An 18,818-nucleotide genomic window follows, 5' to 3' on the forward strand; every position below is an offset into this window, starting at 1 on the left:
CTACTACCCACACACCCTGGAATTGAAGCCACGACTGGGATTCATAACCTTCCCTAGGTATTGTGACACCCTTTGCTGTGAGTTGATGTTCTGGTATGTAAACAACTGAATATTTACGTATGCATATACATAAGATGCGTGCCACCCCTAAGAGACAATACAAACCTTATTTCAAAAATACAATCAACCATTGAACCTGAAATCTCAAAATCCTGTGTTGCTGACAATTTCTAGTGTAATAAATATGCAAATTATAAGACCATAGAATAGAATACCAAAGTGCCATGCATTTTTTTTTACTGAAGAAAATGTTGACAAAGTAGTTTAAAGATGACATTGGAATGATTTTAAAAGGTTTTTAGGTGGCTTTTTTAAAAAGCTATTCTAATTTAGCCCTACAGCTGTTTTATCCTACCTCCGGCACAGACAGAGGCCAGATGATGTCTTCTCTCCCAAGATCTGGTGCTGTCAGCCTGGCAGGCTACAGTTCTCTTATGGGCGTCCATGATGAACTCCTGTCCTACTAACAGCAACATTTAGGGCTTGAAATTAGAGCTAGGGGGTGTATCCACTTTCCTCCAGCCCTACCAAACCTTAGGTCATCTATCCTTGTAACGTTTCTCAATATGGGTAATTATTTTTATCCATATTCTAACCATTGAATGGTGGATCAGAAACCCTTTGAAGAAATGGTAGAAATAAAATGTATAATCCATTTGTCAGATTAGCTACCAGACTATACTGTAAGACTGAGCAGTTATGATGGAAGTGACCAATAATCCCCTTTCCTAAAAATTAAGTTTATTTAACTTCTTTATCGGCTCTATCTAAAGCTTTGCTCCTATCAAACACATGGTATGTCTTTTAATTCGAAATCTGACACTGAAAGCTTCACAAAACTTAATGTTTTACCATGCTTCCTCTACCACCCAAGTAAACAGTCTGTATGCTCCTGGATTTTCCATATGGACAGGGAAGAGAAAGGGGAAGAAGTGATGCATTCAGAAGCATTAAATAGATGTTGAGTTCTCAGCAAATAAGATCGAATTAGTTCCCATGGGAATTCATGCTCTGATTGCCACTAGATCGTCATTTTAGACATCCCACATGGAACAAATTGTGCACAGAATGTATTACCCAGCACAGTGTTCTTTATACCTTCTTACCTATTTTGTGGCTCCTAAAAGGTGATTTTTAAAACGGTCCCCAGATACCCAAAATAGAGAACTTTGATATGGTTATGGTTACAATTTAAGCAGTTTACTTCGCATAATGGGCTCAGCAATAAATCATTATACAGTGCAATAGACACCCGATCTGTATCTATGAAAAATATGTCGTATTAAACTGTTCAATATTTCCAATGAACTCCCATTAAGAACCACATGGTATTCTGGGGGATTTTAGCAGTGTATGGGATTTAGCCTCTCAGCCTCTCTAGGGCAATCCAAGCAAGTCTCTTTGGTCTCTTCTTGGTCTCTTTTTTTTTTTTTTTCCTTCAAAGGTTAAAGTCTATAAATTATGGATATTTCCTTATTTTAAATAAGTAAACAAAATACTAAACAGTAAGTCTTGATATCGAGTGATATAAAAGGCTTTATACCATGATAAATCTTTCAGCCATATCACACCTGGTAGCGATTACAGGTCAGATCTTTTGGAATCTGACTGCGGTCTCAACAGCCAAGTGACCCATATCGGAATTAGTATGAGGATGACATCCCTCTGTACTGACAGTGCAAAAACGATTACAACAAACACGGAGAACAGTATGAAAAGTATACAATGAAGGGGAAAAAATTTGTAATTAGTAAGTATTTGGGAGGATACAACGATGCAAAAAAAAAACTTGAGGGAGCATACCCTAACCTGTCAGCTGCCTATGATGCTGCACCTGCACAGTTCTCTTTGGAGATGTTGCTGCCACTACTCCTCCAAAAGCCTTAATTAAACGTTAAGCTTTCTTTATCCTCAGTCTCCTTTTTTTTTCATAATCTACTGTCATCCAGCTACTTCCACTGCATAAGAACTTTGAAATCCACCAACACACACTGACTTCTGACATGTCATGTTGTTTTTCTTCTGTGAACGCCGGTCACTGTTGCTCTGAGCGTCGTTTGATGTGACTTGTTTTTATTTTTCTGCGCATGCAGGACTCTTTAGGGACAATTTGAGACAGTCATGTGAACTCACAAAAAAGTTGGATCTGACAACGATTTGAAAATGAGCATTAATACCTGCAGTGTGAACACTGGTTGCTGGTGTTTTTATTAATCTTGTTTTATTAAAATCATAATTTAGCAATAACTTAATAACTGTGCCTTTTTTTTGTAGATTATTAAAAAACTACAAAACCTAAGCTTTAATCCATAAATGGGAAAATTGTACTGGCCTTTGTCAGATTCAAAGTCCCTGCCACGACCAAAATAACCTTGACCATATTTTATTTTAAATTTATAACCGTAAACATGATTTAGTTTCTGTTAGGGGTTTGCAGTTGATTGCATTTTCAATATAATTGCAATTTGACAAAAGGTAATGCATGCATGCAGGCTTATGAATTGGAGTAGAAGTAAACACTTTTCCCCCACAGCTTTAACATTTAAGTCCAGAGAGGAAGGACTGTGGACAAACAAGCTTTCAAGGTCAAGAAAACAATGAAACCCTAAAATGAAACATCTAATACAAAGAATATTTTAGAATGAATATACATTTGCAGTATATGTTGGGGAAAATAATGTACATTTAATATTTGTGAAAAATTGTTCAGCCGTGTTTTCTGTTGCGATTTGAATTGCCTAAAATATGAATCTGCTGGTGAGGTTTCTGAGTTGACAGCAAATTTGTTTTGGTAGAAAGCCTGATCGCAGCAAAGATTCCTCCAAAAGGGTGCCCTTATTGACATGTTGTTGTCATGTCATACACATGTCAACTGCTTTAGGGCAAGGCACGAAAGGTAAGGAAGATGTTGCTGTTTTGTCCCACTACGATGAAAATTGTAAACATCTGACTAAAAGATATATTTATACTGTTTTCATAAATTTTTGTTTCTAAAAGAATGGACTGGATAATGGTGGTCCTGAGCATAATATGGATAAAATAAATTTTTTTTCTTTTTTTTTCTTTTTTTTTGACTAATCTGTAATCTTTAGTGCTTTTATGTTGTAGAGGTTTAATTTATTGTGCCTGGATGGCTTTATTTAAACTGCACGTTCTGTTCCAAAAATATTTGGCTACATAAAGGGTGAGTAAACGTGTGTACAGTACATGTTATCATTGAAATATTTTTACATGTTAGAACTGGTTGGACTGTTACCTCTGAAAGGGAAGTTTAACTAGAATCAACCTGATCCACTTTCAAATCATTTTATTAGTGTTTTGCAGTTTCATGACTTTAATCATTTTTAACTGGTGATCTGTTTGATTCACTCTCTAATCTCTTTACTCAGACTTGTTTACGTGGCTCTGTTGCTACACCTGGTATTAAGTCGGTTTCCTTCCTGCTTTGCATCCTGCTCCAGTTGCCTTCAGGAAACGAACTACAGGCATGCATTGGAAGCTGTTCAGGATGTTGGCGTCTAATGTGTCTAATATACACAGAGTTTGACATGTCTTTGTTTTTATTTGTTAAAGAAGGAATTTCCAATGGACTGCTACGTGTAAGGACACATTTGTTTTCATGAATTGGACATTCTTGCTATCGGATTCTGAATGGTGGATCATAAATTCCTATCAACAGTGCCGTCATATCTTTCAGGGTGTGAGTCGTTATGTTCATGATCCTATAGTTTTTTTTGTTTTGTTTTTCTTTTCCCCAGTGACTAATATATTTCCACAAACTATCCAAGAGAGGAAATGCATGTCTGCCAGAGGACTATATGTTTATAGCTCTGACATGTTTGTCATTTACTGTTGGGTAAAAAAAACAAAAAAAAAAACAATCTAATCAGTGCCTGCCTGGGATTATAAAGCAAAATGACCTGGATTCATGAAGAAAAGTAATGCAAACCACCAAGCTTGTCCTGAATAATTAACTATAACTACAGTATATAATACATTTTAAATTCTATATTAATATACCAAATTTTCAAGGAGTATTTCTTTCTTAGGAAAAATATAAATCACTCCATTTGTTCTACTGTTCACTGATTCTGTCATACATGTATTAATATGTAGAGGTTAGGGGTAATGCTTTTAAATGTACGATACAACCACTATTCATACTTCAGAAATGAGCCATGAGAGTAATTTGTAATTCCAGTTACACAGGTCAAACAAATGTATTATTCTTAAAATAAAAAGCATTACCATTTATAGACTTAGGTAATTTTCAGATTGTAAAAAATATGTATAAAGAAATGCAAGCTTTTATTCCTAGAATTATTCAAATTGTTATAAATTGAATTTAATACACTGACTTGACGACTTCTTTACAGAAGCTGGAAGCAATTAACAAGCCTGCTTACCAGACCAAACTTTAAGTCTCAGTATTACAAGAAAACATAACCTTTAGACAGTCTGTTTTATGGCAAAAAAAAGGTGAGGGCATTAATTTGTTTCTCTTTCTTTTCTTTTTATTGAGTTTTTAATTGTATGCAGAGTAGGTATGAAGCCATTTTCAGTTCTTACTCATGTAGCTTTCTACAGTGTTTTGATTTTTAGATATGCCAAGATTGATTCTGTAGAAAATTTGACATGCAAGTAATTGCTTCTTTGTGTAATAAATTGCATACCTTTAGCTTTTATAAGGACTGTTGGATCAGACATAACAACTACAAAAGTTTGAATATACTATTTAGGTTATAGTTTCAGTCTTTTCTTTTTATAAAAAAAAAAAACAATGGTAAAATACTTCTTAAATCAGCTTTGGTGACTATATTGTTTTAAAATAAAATGACACAACCTGACAGGTACAGTAGTGGTAAATAAAAGGGTGAGCATACCTTTTCCCTAAAATTTGTAAAGCACTTGTATAAACACAGTTGGCACTTGTTCGCAAAATATTACTTGCAGTACCATGAGTGAGAAGAAGAAAACTACTACTGAGTATTTATTTTTCTGTTTGGCTAATGGTATGAGGATTTTCGTCCAGTAAAGGATCTGAACTTTGAGACTATAAATTAAATTGTTGTCTTGACTTTTGTTGATAGTGTCCACCCAGTGCACTGCCTTTGGGACCACAGTATGCCTGCTAAGTTGCTGTTCAATCATGCAGCATTCAAACTTTTTTGGTATAAAAAGTGTTCCTACTTTTTTGTTGTTGAAATTGTGCTGTTTTATAGCTGTTCTTTAGTTATTCCTGCATTTATTCTCGGTATGATGATGAAGTAGCTGCAGGCTGAGTGAGACTGTTTCTTCTACAGGTGCTGGTCATAAAATTAGAATATCATGAAAAAGTAGATTGATTTCAGTAATTCCATTTAAAAAGTGAAACTTGTATATTATATTCATACATTACATACAAACTCATATATTTCAGATGTTTATTTTGTTTAATTTTGATGATTACAAATGACAACAAATGAAAATCTCAAATTCATCATATCAGAAAATTAGAATATTGTGAAAAGGTTCAAAATTGATGGCCCCTGGTGCCACACTCTAATCAGCTAATTAACTCAAACCACCTGCAAAAGCCTTTAAATGGTCTTTCAGTCTAGTTCTATAGGCTACACAATCATGGGGAAGACTGCTGACTTGACAGTTGTCCAAAAGACGACCATCGACACCTTGCACAAGGAGGGCAAGACACAAAAGGTCATCGCTAAAGAGGCTGGCTGTTCACAGAGCTCAGTGTCCAAGCACATTAATAGAGAGGCGAAGGGAAGGAAAAGATGTGGTCGAAAAAAGTGTACAAGCAAGAGAGATAACCGCACCCTGGAGAGGATTGTGAAACAAAACCCATTCAAAAATGTGGGGGAGATTCACAAAGAGTGGACTGCAGCTGGAGTGAGTGCTTCAAGAACCACCACACACAGACGTATGAAAGACATGGGTTTCTGCTGTCGCATTCCTTGTGTCAAGCCACTCTTGAACCACAGACAGCGTCAGAAGCGTCTTGCCTGGGCTAAAGAGAAACAGGACTGGACTGCTGGTGAGTGGTCCAAAGTCATGTTCTCTGATGAAAGTAAATTTTGCATTTCCTTTGGAAATCAAGGTCCCAGAGTCTGGAGGAAAAGAAGAGAGGCACTTCATCCACGTTGCTTGAAGTCCAGTGTAAAGTTTCCACAGTCAGTGATGGTTTGGGGTGCCATGTCATCTGCTGGTGTTGGTCCATTGTGTTTTCTGAGGTCCAGGGTCAACGCAGCCACATACCAGGAAGTTTTAGAGCACTTCATGCTTCCTGCAGCTGACCAACTTTTTGGAGATGCAGATTTCATTTTCCAACAGGACTTGGCACCTGCACACAGTGCCAAAGCTACCAGTACCTGGTTGAAGGACCATGGTATCCCTGTTCTTAATTGGCCAGCAAACTCTCCTGACCTTAACCCCATAGAAAATCTATGGGGTATTGTGAAGAAGAAGATGCAATACACCAGACCCAACAATTCAGAAGAGCTAAAAGCCACTATTAGAGCAACCTGGGCTATCATAACACCTGAGCAGTGCCACAGACTGATCGACTCCATGCCACGCCGCATTGCTGCAGTAATACAGGCCAAAGGAGGCCCAACTAAATACTGAGTGCTGTACATGCTCATACTTTTCATGTTCATACTTTTCAGTTGGCCAACATTTCTATAAATCCTTTGTTTTTATTGGTCTTCAGTAATATTCTAATTTTCTGATATGATGAATTTGAGATTTTCATTTGTTGTCATTTGTAATCATCAAAATTAAACAAAATAAACATCTGAAATATATGAGTTTGTATGTAATGTATGAATATAATATACAAGTTTCACTTTTTAAATGGAATTACTGAAATCAATCTACTTTTTCATGATATTCTAATTTTATGACCAGCACTTGTATTAGGCTGTTAGGCTTTAAATAGGCCTGCTGCTCAGTAACATCATCTGGTCCTGTGGTGGTCCAGGAAGTCAGACCAGGATGTCTTGGACATCAATGCAGAGATGAGCTAAGCTAGCTTAGCAGTTGGAGTGCTCATTTTGGAGCCCTTTGTTTCTCTTAAAGATTTGGGTAAAAGGTTTTGTTTGCATTTGCACATCTCTGAAGCACATAGCCTCTTCCAAGTTGCATAAGTAGATTATGTAAAGGGGGTTGTTCACTACTTGATTTAGGGTGTCCATCCTGATTGTAGCCAGCCTGACGTCATGGCTAACTTTCATTAATTACAATGGTTTAGATGTTAGCACTGAATTTAATTTGTTCATTTTGGCTCCAGAAACTCGGGTTTTTTTTTTTTAGTTTTTTTTTTTTTTAGCATGACCAACAAAGAATTTTTTTTTTCTTTTTTTTTTTATTCCTTTTTTCCTTATTTCATGCTTCCTTGCTCACACCTCTCATCCGATGCATTTGTGTGGGAAGAATCCAGCTTTGTTTATAGTGCTACTCTTTGTAGGTGGGATTTAGGATTAGGCCACAACTGTTCTGTTTCAAAACACTGACCTGACTAAGACTAATCTTATTATTCTGTTTATCTTTATCTTTACAGTCGGGACGCATTGACAAATCCTACCCAACAGTATGTGGTCACACAGGCCCTGTGTTAGACATCGAATGGTGCCCCCACAATGACCAAGTAATTGCAAGCGGCTCCGAGGACTGCACAGTGATGGTAAGGTCCAGCTTCCCTTTTGTACCTGAAACCACTCGGTTTAATTTTGAGAGCATTTTATGGCTCCAAGCCTGGTTTATAATAAAAAAAAAAAGACTATATGGGTTTTATTGAAAGAGCCCTGGGTGTTCTAACTTTGAAAATGGGTGCAGGCCTCACCCTCTGGATTAGATTAGACTCAAATATGTGTTATAGGAATCAGAGCAGGGGAATGATTTAGCTGCCTTTGCAGCTGAGGTCACTGACTTTGTTTTTTGTTTTTGTTTTTTTTGTCGTTCCTTTTTTTCTCAGCATGGCCTTATTTGGGATATGAAATACAGGGATTAGTTTTCCCCAATGGCAGAAATTAGCTTCTAACGCTGCGGAGTTAAAAAAAAAAAATCAAAATAAAAACATGGTTCTTGTTATTACACTAGGGATTGATTTTTGACTCCTAATTTTATATATTTTATTTATTTATTTTTGTTTTTTGTGGAGTAGAATAAATAAGAACCAGTTATTGGTGTTCTTGCTTGACTCTGTGTCATAACCCTTTAACTTATTCCTGCTTACCAAAGAATATGTAAAGTTGGAATGATTTGGCTGTAAAGTTAAAGAAATTTGAATTTTGTTCTTGCTTTATCTGAATAATCCAAGAGGGTTTTACTTTAATACCAATTCAGGATTCTCCACTTTAATCTGTTGCTGTCACTGCACAGGTGGTTTCAAACTTGTTTTTTTGCTTTTCTTGTTTGGTCCATGACTAAGTATTTAGTATTTGTTGCTATGTTGCTGCACTTCTCTATAATCTGACTGAGTTAATATCCTAAATGGAATAACTTGGTCATTGCTGCCCCCTTCAGGTTCCTGATAATCATTTACAGCCACTAACCACATAGTAAGCTGGAATTATTGAGCCTCTCATCTGAACTTTGGTCCCAAGTCTATGAAATTAAACACAGATACCCTGCAGACTATGCCTACAAACGTCTTTTAAAGAACAGGTTCTCAAGAGCAAAGTTCGTGACATTTTCTTGCTCTTAACAAAGCAGTATGTAGTGGGTGCTACAGTGACTAGGCCAAGGAGTTAGGGGTCAACAAAGCAAAGGATGCAGATGCAGATACAGATACAGAGGCAGACAGTGTTCAGAGTCACCAGCAAGACTACATCTGTTCATCAGTTTAAAGCAGTTCTTTGGTATGCTTTTCAGTGGCGCAGCAGTTGCACCAAACTTCACCTCAAGTGAGAGTTTTAGTGTTGGATGCAAGAGAGTAAACTTTACTAATGAGCCAGAAAGACGTCTCTCTGGAGGAGCCTGGTTATTAAGTTGAATTCATTGTAATACTACTTTGTTAACCAACATCGATTTAAACTCAACAGTAATTGCTTGACTGCGTCTAGCAGAGTGTAAAGTTATAATGAGGAAGGGTGTTTTATTTTTTCCAGAAGTTAGAATCGGTTAAAGGAACCCTTAATGCTACAGCTGTTTTTGAAGGGCAAATTCCTATTTCAACATGACTGTACATTACTGCACAAAGATGGGGTCATAATAATCAGTAGGTTTGATGTCAAGGAACCCATTAAACCCCTGTTTGACGACCCGGAGCAGAGACTGAGCCAGGGCTTGTGGTCCCACATTGGTCTTTTAACTTGAAAATGCGTCCCTAAGTGATGAGCAAAGCCTTCACAGAAGACTCTATGCTGCAATGGCTGCAAATGTTAAGTGAAAGGGACATCTGTTACTGATAGGATCTTGTTACAGTTCATATATGTTTAAAGGCAGATGTCTCGTTAGTTTTGTAATACATAAATATTGGACATTAAATTCAATTTTGTTTATTTATATGAGGCCAATTAGGGATGGGACGATTTATGAAAACCGTCCGAACCGTTCGGTTCAACTGTCTTGGTTCGGTTCGTGTGTGTTTCGTTCGGTTCATGCGCTGCTCCTTTTTCTCATAGGGGAAGCGATTACACTCCAGAGCAGAAGGTGGCGGTACTGCGACCAAAGCCAACCACCAAGAAGAAGAACAAGCGAAGCAGCTTAGCCGGATGTAGCAGGGAAAAAAATCAGTTTTTGTGGAGAATTGTGTCGGATTGGCGAGTGGGAAAGAACAGGAGTTGGAAGACGCGCCAGCAGAACTTTATAGGTCTGCTGTATGGGACCGCTTTGCATTTAGAGTGACCTATGATGACGGCGGAAAGAAAGTTGTGGATAAAAGAGCAACAGTGTGCAAGCATTGTGCAACACGTTTTATTCTAACAGCAACATGACCAACATGTCATGCTAACCCCGAAATCCCTCATACTCCGTCAGTAACACCCGCTCCGCCCCGCTGCACTCCAGACCGGCTGCTCAAAGCAAAGCCTACAGCCCCCACTGTGGCTTCCGTCCGCTCCGCTCTGAGTCCCTTGGAGATGGTAGAGAGCATGCGCGAGATGATTAAATTCAAAGCAGCAAAACATACGGATATGATCCAGGGTTTCCGCGGATCATTTAAAATAATTACAATCTATTATTTTTGTGGGGATTTTTTCATTAATTTCATCAATTTTTATGAGATTTCGGTGTAACAATCAACATATACTGAATCGAACCGGAAACCGTGACCACGAAACCGTGAATCGAACCGAACCGTGGATTTTGTGAACCGTTCCACCCCTAGTGCCAATTGACACCACATGTCATCTCAAGGCACTTTACCGTTCTCCAGATCATACAGTCAAATTGATTCAAAGTTTTCTAAGGATAACCAGTTGATTGCATTGACTCGGATACCATTCCTCACACTAGGCATGCTTGTAGCCACAGTGGAGAAGAAAAACTCCCTTTTCAACAGAAAGAAACCTCCAGCAGAACCAGGCTCGGTGTGAGTGGCCATCTGCCGAGGCCGACTGGGGTTCAAGGAGACAGAAGCAGGGATACAAACAGCAACTATAAAAGGCGGTCTCATCCAGGAAACACACAGCCAGGCAGACGAGCTCTGTGCCAACTCCAATGTCAGAGGATGAACAGAGCATATCCAGCTAGTCACAGTCAGAGAAACAGGGCTACACTGGAAAAAACAGGCTGATCTCCAACATCTATAAAAAAAGTTGTTGATGGCAGATGATATGTCTCTCCAGGGTGTTGCCAAAGCCAAACAGGAACAGATGAGGTGAAACTACTATGAGAAAAGGCAGAGAGAGCATAATGTTAGAGATTAAACTAACAGATTCTGCAGAGTGGAAGAATGGAGACAGAATGATGAATTAGGGCCCCTATGTCCTCCAGAAATCTAAGCATAAAGCAACATAACTATAGAGATAGCTCAGGATAACCTGTGCCACTCTAACATGTTAGGTTTATGTCTGTGAGGCAGACACCCTGTCTACTTTTAAGGGTAGGCTTAAAACTTTCCTTTTTGATGAAGCTTATAGTTAAAGACATATTTAAATGGTATGATTCCTGGTAGGTGTGTTTCTCTACTTAGTCATACATATGCTTGTCCTGTGTAGGTATGGCAGATTCCTGAGAATGGCCTTGTGTCATCGATGTCTGAACCAGTGGTGGTTCTGGAAGGCCACTCAAAGCGTGTGGGAATCATCACGTGGCATCCAACAGCACGTAACGTCCTTCTTAGTGCCGGTAAGAGCCCTGGCTTTCCCGTAGATCTTTAAAGGTTCAATCAATGTTGAGTTCAAATTGAATAACAATGCTGACACAATAAATCAACAGTATATGTTGTCTAATGGATTTCGTCTCTCTCCAGGTTGTGACAACCAGATAATCATCTGGAATGTGGGCACAGGAGAAGCTATGATCTCCTTGGAGGACATGCATCCTGATGTCATTTATAATGTTAGCTGGAACCGCAATGGTAGCCTTATCTGTACCTCCTGCAAGGATAAGGCAATCCGTGTCATTGATCCCCGCAAGGAGACCATTGTTGCCGTAAGGCCTTTTCAAATATGTTTTTCCCAACAGATTTTTGTTTTTGTACACTGAATTAGTTTGAAATTAGTCTTAGTTTGGCTGCAATACAATTGGGTGGTTTTTAAAGACTATGATGAAGAATAGATCATTTTTTTCCTGCACAATTATGTTTAAACAAGATGTCTGATCCTAGCAAACAAGAGGATGTTGAGCAAGAACAAATAAATACATTTTGGGAAGTAAAAACACATGACAAACAAGTCGTAAAAGGACATGGAAACTCAAATTTACTGCACATGCAGCACATTCTCACACTGCTTGTCTTCATTGTACAGTTTGTTCCATTTTAAATGTCACTATTTAGCTGTTAAATCTTTAAATCTATTGTTCAAAAATAAGTCATAAGTTTCCTTGAGTACAGTCTTTGACTGGTTTAATTTTAAATGCAGCGATTTATAATTCTGACCAAGCTTAAACAAATAACAAAGAGAAAATGTTTCCATTCTATTATCATCTGGCTTTCGAAAAATTCATATCGTGTTGCTTCATTTGCTCTACTGCTTAATCTTCTGTATTACAACTTTTGCATTTCTGCGTCTTTGAGTTGATGCTAAAACAATGGTAAGAAAATACATTTTTTTTATCGAGTTATAGTCAAGAGAGCAAGCAAGCGTCCCTGACATTTAAGTCTGGAAAGAAGGGATTAAAAAAATATAAATGTGTGTAAAAAACTTTTCTCTGGAGCTCGCTCTGAACATGTGGCAGATATCAAAGCAAACTCATGAGAGGTGCTGAAGATCATGAGCCTCTGATTCATGCTTCACAGGAGAAGGAGAAGGCGCATGAGGGTGCTCGACCCATGAGAGCCATTTTCCTGTCTGATGGCAATATCCTCACCACCGGCTTCAGCCGCATGAGTGAGAGACAGCTGGCTCTCTGGAACACGGTGAGTCGATTCAGATGTGCTGACTTCTCCCCACTAGGTCATTTACTATTACTTTTACTCTCTTTGTTACATACATTGTCACATCTATTGGTCTTAGATGTGACTCTGCACTCAAAAAAACCTATAACATTTTCTGTGAAGCCCTGATTTGATTTTTTTTTTCTCTCTTCCATTCCTGCAGCAAAACATGGAGGAGCCAATGACTGTCAATGAGATGGACACGAGCAATGGAGTACTGCTGCCCTTCTATGATCCAGACACCAATGTTGTTTACCTCTGTGGGAAGGTGATTTTTCTTTTCTGCCAAAAAAGCCGGACATCGTTTGAAACTTTTTTGCAGAATTAAACACTCGGCTTTTTTCTCTGCAGGGGGACAGCAGCATTCGTTACTTTGAGATCACAGATGAGGCTCCATACGTTCACTTCCTCAACACCTTTGTCACCAAGGAGCCTCAGAGGGGTATGGGCTACATGCCCAAGAGAGGCCTTGATGTCAATAAGTGTGAAATTGCAAGGTAAGCATTTGACCACTAGGAGGCAGTAAAGTCATATTAATGGACATAATTTAACGTTCTGTTTTTTAATGTAATGCACCACACTATGAGTAAACCAAATGATCTTTGTGTGTTTTTAGGTTCTATAAACTGCATGAAAGAAAGTGTGAGCCTATTGTAATGACTGTACCAAGAAAGGTGAGTCACAACCTAGGTGATGACTGAGAAAACAGTCTTATTACCCAATGCAGTCAACCACCGACCCCCCGATTTCTTTTTTTGCTGGTCTTGTTAAAGAAAGTGTTTTTTTTTTTTATATATTTTTCGTTCCTTGTTAGTCGGACCTGTTCCAGGACGACTTGTACCCAGACACAGCAGGACCAGACCCTGCCCTGGAGGCAGAGGAATGGTTCGAGGGGAAGAATGGAGACCCAATCCTCATATCCCTAAAGAACGGCTATGTCCCTGGCAAGAACCGAGAGTTCAAAGTGGTCAAGAAGAACATTCTGGACAGCAAGATCAACAAGAACGCGGAGAACTCCAGCCCTGCCAACAAGTCTGCTTCTTCAACTCCATCAATTGTAAGTATTGTATAACAACTTTTATCAGCCTCACAATAAATCTGGCTCAACTGCCCGCTTCATCCCGGTTAGGGTTATCAGCATTAGGAATGTTTTTGCGCGGGAAATCAAGCTGTTTGTTCTCGCAATCATTTTCCACTGCTGCTGTCTGAGCTCACATTGCTCACCTTACCTCTGCTGTCCAGGGGATTCGTCCCCCTGTTTTGGACACTCTGACCAAAACAACCATGTACCAAGCACAGGAAAAGTGGTTTAGATAGAGGATTTTATAAATGGTGTTTTATTACTCTGTGTAGGATAAATATTCTATAAAGGCCTAACTTGCCATAGTCCCATTCGTGTGTAATGTATATACAGTCACTAGTTTGTCAGCTTTGTGCTGCCATGTAAAGATATGTTTCCATACAAACACAACACGCTCCTTTGTAATTATAAAAGGCTATTTCTTAAGCAGCGCATAGAGTATGAGAGAGCACAGAGAGCAGCACTCAGACTTTCAGTTCATATATGATAATAAATAACATATTTATCTGTGATATTTAAAGTTTGTCAGTAAATCCCTGACATTATTACACACTGTAGCTTTAAACAATGCGGATCTTTTACTAAGGTTTATCTAATTGCTGCATTTTGCCATCATGTTCAATGCTCTGGTATTGTTCACATTAAAGATCCGCTGATTGTAGCATGTCCACATACACTTGATGAATTAATTTCATTATATTAGGGCATCTTTTTTAAGAATGAGATGCAAATCGGATTCTTGAAGTTGAATTGTCCGCCCTACACTATGATTGTCTACAGAAATTCAGCTGAATAAAAGACAATCTGGACTAGGGTTAAAAGTGAAGTGATACCCTGGCAGTGGGTTCCACGTTATTGAAACCCAAGCCAGTTTAAACTGCTCTAATATACCATTACTGTACTTTAATGTATTATTGTGTATGGTATAACTCTGACCATTACAAATGCAGTATTGGAACTAGACATTTTCCTCTCCAGCTCTTTCTCTTCTATAAATGCACTTAAGAGCATCTACAGGTCTGGGGCCACCTACTACAAATTAAATGAACGTCTAACACAGATTACATACAAAACTACTACATCTATCATAGAACTTATGTCATTTACATGATCTAATCCTTAGAAAATAAAATCAAATTTTCATAAAAGACTCCTAGGGAAGTTGGAATTGTTTTCAGCCAAAAAAAAATGATAAACTGTCAGTAGGTCTATTATGTCACTGTTTTCAATTAAACAGATGCTAAGTGTCTCACCTGTCTCTCATCCTTCACAGAAATCTGAAGCAAAGATGGAGGAGATCTTGAAAGAAATCAAATCCCTCAAGGACCTGATCAGCTGTCAGGAGAAGCGAATCATCAAACTTGAAGAACAGATGTCCAAAGTTGCCATTTAAGGACCCTTTATCCCCCCCCCCCCCCAGCCCACTCCCCAATACCATTACAATCCAGGACATTCCTTTAGCTGAGGGGTAAGCGGGAACAACAATCGTCTGTTTCTGACAGCGTTTGGTCTGAGTCCTGGCAACCAACAATCCCCAGCAACATTCCAGATGAACGTTTTCTTTACAAAATCCCAACCCTCAGTTAAACACAGGTGGAATAAGAAGGAATTGGTTAATTTAGCAGAAAGTACTTTTGTTTTTTGGCATCAAAGAACATTCCTTTTATTCTGTCAGTCTTTTATTTCACCTAGCTATATTAAAAAAAGGTCTTAATTCGTCCAATTTCTGACTGACCAAAACAGTTCCAGTTTTCTCTAATGTCTATACATGTTTAAGTAGGTGCCAGTGTTTCATCTTAGCACGTCACAAAGCAAAAATATTGCCAAATTTAAATTGTTTACACCTCCTGAACAGTATTTTTGTTTTGTTTTTCTGTGAGACTGTTTCAAACACAAACAGTGAAGCTTGGTGAGGTAGACTGTTTATATAAAGAGGAGAATTTAATCATTTCACTTCTATAAAAAACTACAGGTAAAGTAACCTCAGTAAAAACCATGACAGACATGTCAGGTGTGTTAAAAGAAAATACATTCCAGTTTTCCCATTAACACTGAACAATCTCTAGACAATCTTCCAAATCACAAAGGTTTTTATTAGTTGAACCTGAACGAATCCATTCCTTCCTTGTGCTTTTTCTTAACTCGGCACAAAAAACTATTTGTGGAGATGCATACCTTTTCCCTTTGATACCTGAACACGCTCTCTGAAATTATTGCAGAAAATGACATTCCACTGATCTTATTGGCTTTTCATGAAAGGACCAAGAAAAACCCTCCAGCTTCCTCTCTCTGTAATCAGTCTGCTGTAGGGACTCTGATGCTGGCCGCTCAGTTTTTGCATTGTGCCTCACATGGGAAGAACAACCTGAGCATTTTTATTTCCATCATTGGTTTTTTCCCCGCAGGAATCTGAGCTTCCAAAGTCAGAGTTTGTTGTAAATGGTCTTGCTAAACCCATGTGTAGTTGGTTTTAGTAATTTTTGGGTTTTTTTCGTGGAGGGGGGGTGGTATTTTCCTCTCTTTTTTTGTTTATCCGTAAACCCAAATCTGTGTGTTCAGTACAGATGAAATGCCATCAAATAACACACTGATTTGATTATTTTAGAGCCTCTTATGATAAAGCTGTATATTATGAAAGAAGCTGTTGATGATGGAAGTTATAAGCCTGAGAAAAAGCACATGCCTCGTGTCTTTGAGCTCCTTAGTGTCAGTTTGAATATTTCTGCTTTATCAGTTCAAGCTATAACGATGGTTCAAGACCTGCCTAAGATTAAGGAAAACAGAACCGTTCAGACACCACTTCCATTTTTTTTTTATCCCGTTTCTTGTTCCAGCTGTGCTTGTATCCCTCTCAGCACTTCCACTTTTAGATCCTGAGACTTTCTAAATCAGTGCAGTTGTTCCAGATTCCAGAACCATTGGGTTGTCTCACTGGAGTTGTTGTTGTGCTCCAACAGAAGCTCTATCTTTTTTTTCCCCCTTGAGGTTTTAGATTTGTTTCCCTGTGGGAAGTCGAGATGAATTAATGGTTCAGTCTGTTGTTTGCCTTCGTTAGTCAACACTGTACAGACCTGAAAGTGCCATAGAGGAACCCTGAAAGTGTGCTGGAGGATGTGTAGCGAATGGAGGGTTTGTAAAGGTGCCTGGATTTAAAGCCACTTTTAGGTGCTATACTTTATACTCACACCCTGTTCCTAAAGTGCTGTTTGTCACCAAGCTGGATGACTACATGAAGTCCTGCCAGTCATTCTGACGCTTACACCAGGCAGCATTATCGCTCTGTCTAATCCAAGCATTGAGCCACTGACATGCTGACATTTTTATTCTTGGTACGGGTATAAAAATCGCTTTTTAAACTGATTTCAAGCCAAGAATTTACCGGCTGTAACATGGCCTTAGAAGTCAGTGGCCATCAAGGTGCACTTTGAGCAGAGTGTTGTGCATTAACAGGATATCTAATGAGGCTGCCACCCTGTAGATTTAATTACATGGTTGGCACAAGAACTTTAGTATCTAACAGCAATTTAAAGGGACACTATAGGTGGAAGTGGCGCTGGAAGATAGGTGTATGTTTGTAATTGGGGATTAGGAAAATAAGTGTAAATATGATCAGGAATCATTTGGGGTTTTATTTGTTTTTTTCTGGATGTGCTGAAGAGGGTGTTTGTATGGGTGATGGGTTTTAAACGTCTCCCCCCCCCCTGTTTGTGTCCCTTGTACCTTGCCATACCACCATATCAAAAAAGCAGAACCTCCATTGCATACGAGAATCGAGAAACTAGATCAGACAAGAACCAACCAGGATTAAAGCCTTGGTGAGGTCTGCTCAGCTTCTTTTTGTTCATAATCCTTGCTTCAAATATTGGACATTGATTATAAGAAAATTAATAAAGAATTTTTAAAATGAGCCTTGTCATTGTTTTTGAATCATGTATTTTTGACTGCTGTTTATATTTTAGTGGAATTAGCTCAGTGGGACAAGGCTTGCATTTCTTGCTGGACATTTTATTACAGCTATTATCCACCAGGGGGACAATTCATCTACACATGGGCTGATTCAGTATAATTCAAATTATCGCTCCAAGTTTCTATCCTTTAAGGTTTTACAGGGTCATCAGTAAGAAGACTATCCAGGGTCAAGGAAAGGTGCTGAGGACTGTTGTGCTGAATCCAGACAGTGTTTAGCCTTATGGACGTCATTATGCGACAGACATGTACATGGATGATACATGTCAAAGTAGGACAACAGCCTACTGGAAGAGAGTTATGAAGAACAAAATTTAATTAAATGTAGAGAAAGTCTAAAGCTCTTATATATAAAACCTGAACTGGTTGAAAATGCATAGTTTGCATTTTCCATACAGAGAACATGCAAACTATGCAGAACACAAAATTACACATTTATAGATATATACACATACATTGATTGAAAATAAGTATTTGAAAACACTATTTTGCAAGTTCACCTACTTAGAACTGATGGAGGGCCTGAAATTGTCATCGCAGATGCATGTCCACTTTGACATGATCTAAAAAAAATAATCCAGAAATCACAATGTGTCATTTTAAACTTCGTTATATACACTGCTCAAAAAAATTAAAGGAACACTTTGAAAATACATCAGATCTCAATGGGGCAAAAAATAATGTTTATTTATGCTGATATGGACTGGGTGATGTGTTAGGAACAAAAGGATGCCACATCATTTGATGGAAATGAAAATTGTCAACCTACAGAGGGCTGAATTTAAAGACAGCCCAAAAAGTAGTGAAAAAATTATGCGGCAGGCTAGTCCATTTTGCTGAAACTTCATTGCATCTCAAAATGGTATTCAGTCACTTGTATTGCCCCAACGTGCGTGTATGCATGCCTCACAATGTCGTGGCATGCTCCTAATGAGATGACGGATGGGGTCCTGGGGTATATACTCCCAGATCTGGACCAGGGCATCACTGAGCTCCTGGACAGTCTGAGGTGCAACCTGTAGGCGTCAGAAGAATCGAAACATAATGCCCCAGATGTATTCTATTGGATTTAGGTCAGGCGAGCATGGGGGCCAATCAATGGTATCAATTCCTTCATCCTCCAGGAACTGCCTGCATACTCTCGCCACATGAGGGAGGGCATTGTTGTGC

General features: G+C 38.6%; 1 protein-coding gene across 1 annotated transcript in view; it reads left to right on the forward strand.

Annotated features, from left to right (window-relative positions):
* The window catches only part of coro1ca (coronin, actin binding protein, 1Ca), a 44,980-nt gene extending 27,391 nt beyond the window's left edge, over positions 1-17,589 (forward strand). Inside the window, exons 3-11 of the mRNA XM_038295472.1 lie at positions 7,619-7,741; positions 11,220-11,349; positions 11,474-11,655; positions 12,464-12,583; positions 12,765-12,869; positions 12,953-13,098; positions 13,218-13,275; positions 13,416-13,658; positions 14,956-17,589. Of these exons, the coding sequence (XP_038151400.1) occupies positions 7,619-7,741; positions 11,220-11,349; positions 11,474-11,655; positions 12,464-12,583; positions 12,765-12,869; positions 12,953-13,098; positions 13,218-13,275; positions 13,416-13,658; positions 14,956-15,075 (1,227 nt within the window). The 3' untranslated portion in view covers positions 15,076-17,589. The remainder of the gene's footprint in view (positions 1-7,618; positions 7,742-11,219; positions 11,350-11,473; positions 11,656-12,463; positions 12,584-12,764; positions 12,870-12,952; positions 13,099-13,217; positions 13,276-13,415; positions 13,659-14,955) is intronic.
* The last annotated feature ends 1,229 nt before the right edge of the window (positions 17,590-18,818 follow it).

Source organism: Cyprinodon tularosa, unplaced genomic scaffold (genome assembly GCF_016077235.1).
Source record: "Cyprinodon tularosa strain WSP-4 unplaced genomic scaffold, ASM1607723v1 ctg356, whole genome shotgun sequence".
NCBI lineage: Eukaryota > Metazoa > Chordata > Actinopteri > Cyprinodontiformes > Cyprinodontidae > Cyprinodon > Cyprinodon tularosa.